The following is a 10720-nucleotide window of genomic DNA, read 5'->3' as shown; positions in this document are numbered from 1 at the left end:
TAAAATCTTATGTTGCTCCTAAACAACAAAATAACAAAAAAATAAATAATATAAAAGGAAAAATTTTACAAATTTCCTACAGAGAGAAGGAAAAAACCGGGGGAAAATTTATATTTAAATACTTTAACTTTGAAAGAGGATTGGCGATCAAAATTTTGAAACTTTATCAGATTTAAAATAAAAAAGGGAAAAAAGAAGGTAGGCAAATTTAAAAAATTTTTTATTATAATGTTGGGGTGTACAATAAACAGAATGTGAGAAAAAAACCCTCCTTTGTTTGCTGACGTTGAGATGGAGGTTGTTGTCCTGGCACCAAGATGTCAGGGCTCTGACCTCCTCTCTGTACGCCGTCTCGTCGCCGTCTGTGATCAGGCCGATGACGGTCGTGTCGTCAGCAAACTTGATGATGGTGTTGGAGCTGTGTGTGGCCACGCAGTCGTGCGTGAACAGGGAGTAGAGGAGAGGGCTGAGCACACAACCCTGAGGGGCTCCGGTGTTGAGGGTCAAGGTGGAGGATGTGATGTTCCCCATCCGCACTGCCTGGGATCTGCCCGTCAGGAAGCTCATGATCCAGTCACAGAGGGCGCTGTTGAGCCCAAGGTCCCTGAGCTTAATGATGAGCTTGGAGGGCACAATGGTGTTGAATGCTGAACTGTAGTCAATGAACAGCATTCTCACATAAGTGTTCCTCTGGTCCAGGTGGGAGAGGGCAGTGTGGAGGGTGAGGGAGATGGCATCATCCGTGGACCTGTTTGCTCTGTAGGCAAACTGCAGGGGGTCCAGTGAGTCAGGGAGGGAGGAGGTGATAAAAGTTTTGACTAACCGCTCAAAGCACTTCATGATGATGGAGGTGAGTGCAACTGGGCGGTAGTCATTGAGGCAGATGGGTTTTGTCTTTTTGGGGACAGGGACAATGATGGACTCTCCTGCTCGGACCACGCCCATCTTTAAATTAAACCTTCATCTGAATCGCAACACCTCAGTAACTTTTCATGCCTGCATCGGGCGAAGTTTTGATGCTATCGTTTGTGACTGCAAGAACACACACATACACACAAAACACAGTCACAGGCTCAGTGAGGTAACCCCCAGCCACAGTGCTGTTCACTCGCTGACAGACGAGAAGAATCGAAGACCTGTTTATTTATTACCATTAGCTTGGAAAGAGGGATTCTGTGGTTCAGTATTTCAATTTGAAACCCTCTAAATCATAAGATACTATAAAAGAATGAAAGAAAAGTGGAAAAAATGGAACATGGTTCAAAAAGCGATCCTTCAGGAAGTTTGCTTTCTATTTAATAAGCCTGGCGGGTGCTGTACACCATGTCCTCCAGGGCTGATGGGGGTGGCTCTTCGGAGATGGTGGAGTACACATGGTATATGTCAGACTAAAGGGGAGAGAAACCAACTGTTAAGGCTCATTAAATCATTACTATATATAAACATGTAGCAAATGTATTTCACACTGTCTCACGTCTCACTCACATCCTCATTTCGAGACTCTTGCCGGCTCAGTTTCTCAGGACCTGCGAGAACAACAGAGAGGATGGTTTCAGTGGTTTAGTCCACCTGATCTATTTGTAGGAAGTCTTGAGTGATTAAATATCTGCTTGCATCAGAAGCCATTTTTGGGAAAGGTGCTGTAAATTAGGTTGTAGTTCTTATTCAATTACACAGTTGCAGCTCACCAGTAAGACAAACAGCAGCAGGTACTGAGGTGACCGTACTGTAGGCTTCCTCATTACCTGCAGGTAACTGAAGATAACAGGAAAGAGGGGAGAGAAAGTGAGAGGAACTTGTCAATAAACGTAAATGTTAATAAACCTTGAGGAACCTTGCTTTTCAAATGTTCCATTATTTTAGATGAAGGGGACGTTATATCTGACATAGAAAACAGTTTTTTTAATTACCAATCCTCCATGGTCCATCTTTCTCATGCACATTAGGTCATCTGTAACAGAAAGTAAAACACACCTCAACACAAAAGAAGACCATAATATGATGTCAATACTGTATGTTTGAATAATACAGTGATGTTTCCTGACTGCTTCATGTATACGTTACCAGTGACATTGGCTTGTGTCCTATACAGATGGGAAGAGTTTAGTTTAGAAAATCACATTAGAAATGGGTACATACACTTATGTACAAGGACCAGATGCACTAGGTCAAGTGAGGTAGCGAAATGCTAGCTTGCATCATGTTGTGCTCATTACCTAGAAACAGCATTCACTGGTTGACAAAAACGATAATATCAAAAGGAATACATTTATTTTTTAAAAACCTATCAGACCTAAATGGTCACTTCTTTATAAGTACAGTGTGAAGAATTACTGTGGGTGGCATCTCGTATTGCAGATTATATCTAATCCCTCTCTTTACACAGCAGAACAATTGTTGCAGCGGCTGCACTAAGAAGCTACTTGAAGAGGATAAGATGAACTTCTGTATAAAGGAAATGTCAAACTGATAGAAACTTCTCATTGCTAACTCAACTCTTGCTGAAAATGTAAAACATATATATTCTCACCTCTGCGCAGCACATCTTTCTGAAAAAGAGAGAAAGAAGCATGGTGTTTGTTGGGGAAAAGCACTGAAGCTGTGGTATAGTGTTGGTATTGGCTTATTAGACATCAGCCGTTTCGGATAAGCTTCACATTTATTGGCTCATTCACAGCTGTGTTACTAGTGACGTCCAATCATGTTCAAGCAGGTGTGAAGAGCAGACATTATAAACTCCCTTCAAACAAACTTCCTTCTTTCTAAGTATTTAATATGTTTTATTAAACTGAGATTTAGGATCTTTCATGCTTAATATGTGCGTTTGCTAACTCACCCTTATCCTCTTCGTGGATTCTTTGCTAACTTACACAATGAGCAGGAGGACACATGCATAATTGGGCACAAAAATCAAGTTCTCACCAAATGTTCTTTTGGTAAATAGAAATGCCAGTCCCAGTAAGATAATACCTCCCAGAGAAGCCGCAACTATTATCAACTTCCATGTCCATGTTTCTGTTGTGAAGGTCAGAAACAAGTGTCAGTATCACTTCCAACACAAAAGCAAGAAGTATGTGTACCTGTGATCAGTAAAGGGCAAACTAAATATAAAACATGAAGCACAGTGTATTGCTTTGCAACTGATATAAGTTAAACATGTGAGTACAGTTGAGAAGATGATTATTATTGAATTACAGAAAATAATGAAGTAAACAAATCTTACATATTATTCACTTTTTTCAAAAAGGTCAGCTTTAACTCATTTGCTGCATAATATGTCAATTTGCTATTAGGAAAAAACAGCTACTATCATAAATATCATTTTAATGTTAATGTTAATAAAACTTATAGATGCTTTTTGCTCACCTGATGATGGGCTCACTGGGGTCACAGATGGGAAAACAGCTTTGGTGCTAGACTTATGAGGCGCCTGACCTATTGTAATAAATAAATTAGTCAGAAACATTAAAATATTTAGAAAAAATGCTTGTTGGTATTTTTATGGACAGTGTGAATAATTAGGAGACTGAGTATTTATGTTACCTGTTGTAGGTTCCACTGGTGTTCTGGAGATAAAACTATTGGTGTATCTTGATCCAACAGTAAGTCCTCGTTAATGTAAAATAATTTTTAAAATACTCACATGTAAGAAACTAAACAAAAGTATGCCAGTATGAATAATTACTCAACTGAGTATTTGTGTTACCTTGTGTTGGTTTCACTGGTGTTATGGATGTAGATATGAAACTACCAGTGTTTGTTGATTCAACAGTAAGACCTAGTACAAGAATAAAAGAAATATAAATTGTAATAAATGAAAGTCACATTTAATAAATCTGTAATTGTTTCACCTGATGTTTGTTTGGTCGTAGTTATAGGAGTGGATGAACTGATAACAGTCTTTACTGATAAGACATTCAAAACAACTAATATAATAAGTACATTGAGATGAATTCTGGATATCTATTAAAATGGTATAACATGTCCTGCCTGTGGTCATAGTAGATGTCACCATAGTCTGTGTCAAGCGTTTCTCCTTTTCTTCAATATCTAAAAAAAGAAGATGGTTTTGGATCTGTCAGTTTCATGTGCAGAAAACTTATATTTTTAAATCACTTGGGCATAAGGAGGGAGCATAAGAAGAAACATATGTTTAGTTTGTTAACAGTCAAATATGGCAACTGAATAAATGCATTACCACACAAACACATTTTTAAAGCCTTATGTAAACATGTTCTGGATTGCTTTTCAGATGAAGTGCAACTCTTTACCTCTGGGGATAGTAGGAGCTGATTCTTTTCCCATAATATCTGCAGTAAAGACAAAGATTTGGGCCTTTCATTTTTTTGTGTACAATAAAAAAAAAAGACTTCTCTTATTTGAGCAACTACTTAAACACAGAGCTGTTCCAGAAAGGATAAACCAGGGAAAAATGTATGTGCTCAGCAGGATGGCATGTTGCCTGATCCACCACGTTGTGTGTGTGTGTCTGTTTCAGCTTTGCGGGTGGTGAGTGAGTGAGTGTGTGTCAGCAGCTGCCTTGTTTATATTAAATGTGTCTCCTTCTTTAGCATAAACATTTATTTTCCTTGGCCAATTCATTTGATTCTTATTCTGATGACAAAGTGTGATATTGAAACACTTCGAACGGCATTCCAAAAATAGAGAAATACTTTAAGAAGTTGTTGTGTCTTCTCCGACTCACCAGTCAAGCTGTATCCATCGCTACGAGGAGACGAAGAGTCGGGTTCACTTCCCAAACTATAATCACAGCTGGCATCATGTCTTTTCACAAAATGTAAATGTCTTAGAAAGTCATCGACTCTGAAAGTAAACTGGCAGAACAGCCGATTCTTTGAATCCCTTCTCTTCCAGCTGGTTGTTTGGACTGGATGTTTTTTTTCTCCAAAGTACAGGTTACATCTCACATCATGATTAGCAGATCCAGGCAGAGAGCAGATAAAGAGAACAAGTTCACCAGGAAAATGTTGAAGACTCATCTGTGGTTTTTGACCTAAAGAAAGTTTAATGAAACGTTATTCAATATTATATCCTCCTGAAATACTGTCACACTCCAGTCATAGCGTTTTGCAATTAACATTAAAGCTTTGTGATATTTAGTTTGTAGTGTGTCTTAATGTTAGTAAAGTGTTTGTTACACTGTAATGAAAATCATCCCTCATTACTGACAAACAGTAACTATACTAAATGTCATATTTCATCCCAAAGGTGGCATTTCAATGGGTTGTTCAATAGTTTTTTTTTCCATTTCCTTTTAAACATGATATGAGATACTTCGCGTCCAACTGCAGTCAGCATGTCGTTGTGTCCCTGGGCAAGACACTTCACCCCAAATTGCTCCTGTGGAGATTGTCCACGGTATGGGATGCATGTAATTCTCTTTGGATAAAAGCGTCTAACAAGTGACATGTAATGTAATGATGCTGCATCTTGCACTTATTTTATACTATATTTAACTACCATAAAGTAAGAAATTGTCATTTAATGTAAAGTGACTGGGAGATAAACTGTCCAAATTCACCGTTTGTAATAATAGTCAAATTATTAACAGACCTTAATAAACTTCCCACACAGTGAAAACCGCAAAAGTGGACATGAAAGAAGATTTATCAGAGACTGACCTTGTGTTTGAATTTTGTGAAAGGAATCTGCCAGAAAATACGATGTTTAAAAAAGTTAAATCAACATAATGACAATAGCGTATTAATGCCTTATTGAAAATATGAAGATAAAGACCAAAATAGACTTTATTTATTGAGGAACTCATTTAAAGGTCTGCACCACAGTTTAACAATACGTTTCCAGATAAAAACAGAGTTGAAACACAGGTATGAAATGAACAACCATAAAAAGAACAGGAGGTAAAATATGCCACATGATTGTGGACAAAATGTCTGCAGGTTTGAACCTACAGTAGTTTGTAAAAGTCTATATTAATAATGAAGAACTCTCCTGAAGGTATAACTTACAGATGAGGATGAGAAACAGCAGACGTCCAGCCATGATGAAGCTGAATAAGACTTCTCAGATAGAAGAAGCTTGTGTCTCTGAGTATGTGAGCTTTGATGTACTTTAGTGTCAATTTACAGAACTTGCTCTCAGGAAAACCACAGCTAGCATCACACATGAAACAGAGAGGCCACAGAAACGCCCACACTGTGCATCTACTTGATTTAACACAATTTATTAAAAACTTAGAACATGTTATGTATTTATATCAGGTCTACCAAAGCGTCAGCTCACAGTTTCAGAAGAAAATGAAAGAGTCTGTTCATCATGTGTTCACACGCTGCTCACAACTTTACAGAAACACTTAGCTTGTTCATGTTCTTCTTGAATCAAACATGAAGTTATTTCATTTTTGTCCTGAACATACAACTCTGCAATCCATATTTCACTTCATATGTCCAGTGTTATGCTGCACAGGCTGTGTTTTTTGTTCTAGCTGGTATTGAAGTAAAGTCAAGGCCCCCACTTTTTCCATGGAGGTTTTTACTTCTTCTGCCTCAGTTGAAATAAAACTAAAACAAACAACTGATTAACTTATTCTCCCCCTGTAACCTGAACCCTTTGAGACTCTTCATCCATTTTCTAACATGTTAAAGATATAAAAGCTCAAATGTTTAATGTATTGATTAGGAGAAGGCTAACATGGATTAATATGTAGTATATTAATTAGTATATAACACTTAACTGCACAAATCCAACTTGTGTTTGACCCATCTCAAATTTTAATGAGAAGCACAATTCTATAACTTCAAAATGTTTTTCAAATGCCGCACACATTATCTCTGTGGTCTGATGCAGATGGTTCCTCTTGTGACGCTGTGGTTAGCGTTTGTCATTCTAGTAGGAAAGAAAAAAGACATGACACACACACAATGGTACATTGAACTCTTTTCTTGTATCATACAATTTCTGTCCTGCCTAATTGCCAAAATATCAAATAATGTAAAGAAACAGTGTAAGTTATTCATGTCACTGTACACCCATTGTGTTTATACATACTGATGAAACCAAACATGTGTATGAAACATGATCAAGCAAATATTAAAGCTGGTAGAAAGAAAAGCAGCTCACCAATGTGGCTGCATTCATAAGTGACGATGCTGTACGTCTCATCATAACCACTCGGTAAGTACTTTATCAGAAAGACAGAGGGAAGGTAAAGTGAGAGTTAGCAGCATGATCACTGACTGAGAGGATACAGAAGTGTTTAAATTACCTCTCCACTGCTGAGCTTTCCCTTATATCCACAGGCATCTATAACACAAAAAAGCACAATCAATAAAACCTGATCACCCTGAACCTCCGTCTGGATTCTTTACTAACTTACACAATGAGCAGGGAGGACACATGCTTTGGCGGTCACACAAATTAAGTTCTCACCAAATGTTCTTTTGGTGAACAGAAATGCCAGTCCGAATAAGATAACACCTCCAAGAGAAGCCGCAACTATTACCAACTTCCTTTTCCTTGTTTCTGTTGTGAAAGTCAGAAACAAGTCACAGTTTCAATTCCAACACAAAAGCAAGACGACTGTGTACCTGTGATCAGAAAAGGGTAAGCAAAATATAAAACATGAAGGAGAGCGTATTGCTTTGTAAACTAATATAAATTAAACAAGTGAGTACAGTTGAGAAGATGATACATTATTGAATTACAGAAAATAATGAAGCAAACAAATGTTGCATATTACATTTTTTCACAAAGTTCAACTAACATTAATTTGTTGCATAATACTTCAATTTTCTATTGGGGAAAAATGTTTTACTTACATAAATATCATTTTATTTTTAATGTTCATAATATGTGTAAGTCATAGATTCTTTTTGCTCACCTGATGATATGTTCACTGGGGTCACAGGTGGGAAAATAGCTTTAGATCCTCAGCAGGTAATCTCTGCTGTGACATCAGCAGCAGCTCAGTGTCTTCAGACAAGAGACAGAGACTCTGACAGATTCTTCTTTCACATTGTAGAAATAACACTGAGTCACAGAAACAGACGGTGGAGTCTGACAGTGCAGAGTGACTGAGTCTGTCTCTGTGATCACCGGTGGATTCATTGTCAGTGATGGTGGGAGAAGAGCTGGAAATATAACGATATGTGTCAGATATAAATAATAAAATTGATATGAAAGTATTATTAATGGTGACAAATGATTTAATGGAGAAAACTATATACTTTATAATCAAATAGTTTGTAAGATAAGGTAAATATCCAACAATAAAAAAGAACCTGGACAATAAAGACAATCGATCAGAGACTGACCTTGTGCTTCATACAATTGAAAGAAATCTGTCGAAAAATAGAATTAGCAAGTTAGCAAGTTCAAGAGACGTAAAGTTAACAAATTAATGAGTTCAACGAAGAAAAAAAAAAGTAACAGTTGAACGTGTTTTGACTCCCCAATGGAGTCACAATCAGCACATGGAAACGTAGGCAACAACAACACATTACATATTACACTTTATAAAAATAAGAATAAATATTAATCCATTTCAGAAGCTTTCTAACTGTACGACCTGTTTGCTCACTAAGCCTTCACCAGGTCTCTGAACACATGGACACTCCATGAGTAGGAAATTCACTGAGCAATATGTTAATAATACACACTCTGACAGTTTTAAACAATGACATGTGGATTATCAAAAGCAAACAACCTCATTTCTAGCCTGCATAAGTTTATAATAGCCTACATTAATAATGAATAAATCAATAAGAGGTTTAACTTACACACGAGGATGACAAACAGCAGGCGTCCAGCCATGATGAAGTTTGTGTGTTTGACTGCGTGACAAACTCACTGTAATTTAACAAAATGTTCTCAAAAGCCACAGGTAGCTGTAGAAGGGAATGACATTATCATACAGGCCACAGACACACACTTCACATCCTGTTTAAATTACCTTTACGGTTTTATTTTTCAGATTGACCACACAGAGACTCAATGCTTAAAAAAGACGAGTACGTGTTGTTTGGTTGATAAACTGTGTGTGTGTGTGTGTGTGTGTGTGTGTGTGTGTGTGTGTGTGTGTGTGTGTGTGTGTGTGTGTGTGTGTGTGTGTGTGTGTGTGTGTGTGTGTGTGTGTGTGTGTGTGTGTGTGTGTGTGTGTGTGTGTCACTTTATAAAGTATATGAAAGTCTTCACTGACAGTGTATCAAAGTAATCATGTTTGTCAGAGCATTGTAGAATCTCTCATTGGTGTAATTCAAAGTTTTAAGTCGTCTTAGAAAACTTTGGTAAAATCATAGTTGTGTTTAAGGGCTGAATACATTTTGGACATAATGATCAAATTTAACGTAATAAAAATTCACAAATAAATGCAAAGAAAGAAAACTCTTGGATTTCAAATGAACTTTGATGGCTGTGAGCAGTCTCTCTCAGGACTGATGCAGCTTCTCTGCTGTTGTCACTATGAAAAGAAGAAAAAGACAAGCCTTAACTGCCTTCAGTAAAGTTTAGATGTCAGTGATCATTATGCATTTTTTCAACGTATAAAAGGTGTTTATTTTCTGATACACTGCAATAAAAACTTAAGCATTTAGCAGAACTTGCAGCACCAAGTGGTTAATAAACGTGTGTAAAAACCTCATGCTTTAAACAGGAAGAGAAAGCAGCTCACCACTGTTGAATTTATAGGTGACAACGCTGTAGGTGTCGTCATAATCACCCTGCAAACCAGTGATGTTTGCTTTCAGTCTAAATTGGAGAACAAAATAAAACAACAGGTGTCTTTAAAAAGAATAGAAAGGAATTCAGAAGCACAGTATGCATTTGCACATTGAAATACTGTATTTCTCTCCCTAAACATTGTGTATCTGCTGCAGCTTGCTCCACCACCTCCACCTCGTCCTCCATCTTCTTCTGCTTTGTATTCATTTTGTTGACTTAACAGAGATCTAGTGTGATTTCTGAATTATGTTTGCAATGATATAATTTATGTGTTAGAGTGTTAGTTTTCCCAGCAACATTATCACTGCTGGTGAGACTTCTTCTGTACTTCATGGTTTAAACTTACTTCTGCTCTCTGGGATTTACCAGTTCTCGGGGAAACACTGTAAAAGCTTATCAGAAAGGTGGTGCTAGAGGAAATATTAGGTTACAAATGGTGCTATATTGTTGCTAAAGTGTGAAATAACTACCAACATCATTAACAATACAAGAGAGTTATGACCTGTTTTCACCTCTTGTTGAGGCAAACCCTGTGATATAATGTGAAGGACTGTAACTGCAGCTGAGTTGACCCAGCTCACATCCACTGAAGGAGACCCTATAGGGACCTCTGGTGGAAGTTTAATCCAGCAAGTTCAGAAAAGTAATCTACTAAACTGTAGTGACAAACAATAAGAAATATGTGCATCAGTTTTATGATCATATTATGATATATATATGAAATTAAAGTTAGTATTTTCTCTGATTCAGCAGTTTCTTGACTGACATGAATCTCTCAAATATGACATTCTGCATTTTTGAATATGTAAAGTTACATATAATCTACAATATGTGTATTTTGCACAAAGGACGGGACATTATTAAAAATAAAATATTTCAAACACAATGTCAGAATGCTGTTTTTCTCATTAGCAAGATGCAGCTGTAAGAAATGACGTGTTTCCTGCTCACACTTAAGTTTCAGAGACACCAACAGCTTAAGGAAGTGAATAGTGGAAAGCATTAATACAAATTCCTAGCA

General features: G+C 37.2%; 1 protein-coding gene across 8 annotated transcripts; it reads right to left on the bottom strand.

The window, feature by feature from the left end:
* Positions 1-1130: 1130 nt before the first annotated feature.
* Positions 1131-9915, bottom strand: LOC134883081 (uncharacterized). Of its 8 annotated transcripts, none has more exons than XM_063911215.1 (22): positions 9650-9915; positions 8760-9439; positions 8295-8321; positions 7862-8111; positions 7411-7568; positions 7247-7284; positions 7102-7162; positions 5991-6867; positions 5643-5669; positions 4706-5014; positions 4272-4310; positions 3991-4050; positions 3707-3778; positions 3544-3609; positions 3367-3435; positions 2923-3015; positions 2531-2549; positions 2065-2084; positions 1911-1951; positions 1689-1755; positions 1486-1526; positions 1131-1388 (listed from the first exon to the last, which is right to left on the bottom strand). In XM_063911215.1, the coding sequence occupies exons 8-22, from the start codon at positions 6022-6024 to the stop codon at positions 1296-1298; spliced, it is 1050 nt and encodes a 349-aa protein (XP_063767285.1). In that variant the 5' UTR covers positions 6025-6867; positions 7102-7162; positions 7247-7284; positions 7411-7568; positions 7862-8111; positions 8295-8321; positions 8760-9439; positions 9650-9915; the 3' UTR covers positions 1131-1295. The 8 variants fall into 8 exon arrangements, with proteins under 8 accessions (XP_063767285.1, XP_063767286.1, XP_063767284.1 ...); XM_063911216.1 differs by having other exon boundaries at positions 7358-7503; XM_063911214.1 differs by having other exon boundaries at positions 7411-7503.
* Positions 9916-10720: the final 805 nt, after the last annotated feature.

Source organism: Eleginops maclovinus, chromosome 20, assembly GCF_036324505.1.
Source record: "Eleginops maclovinus isolate JMC-PN-2008 ecotype Puerto Natales chromosome 20, JC_Emac_rtc_rv5, whole genome shotgun sequence".
Classification (NCBI taxonomy): Eukaryota; Metazoa; Chordata; class Actinopteri; order Perciformes; family Eleginopidae; genus Eleginops; species Eleginops maclovinus.
Note: the sequence above shows the minus strand (reverse complement) of the source record. Positions and strands in the feature narration are given on the sequence as shown.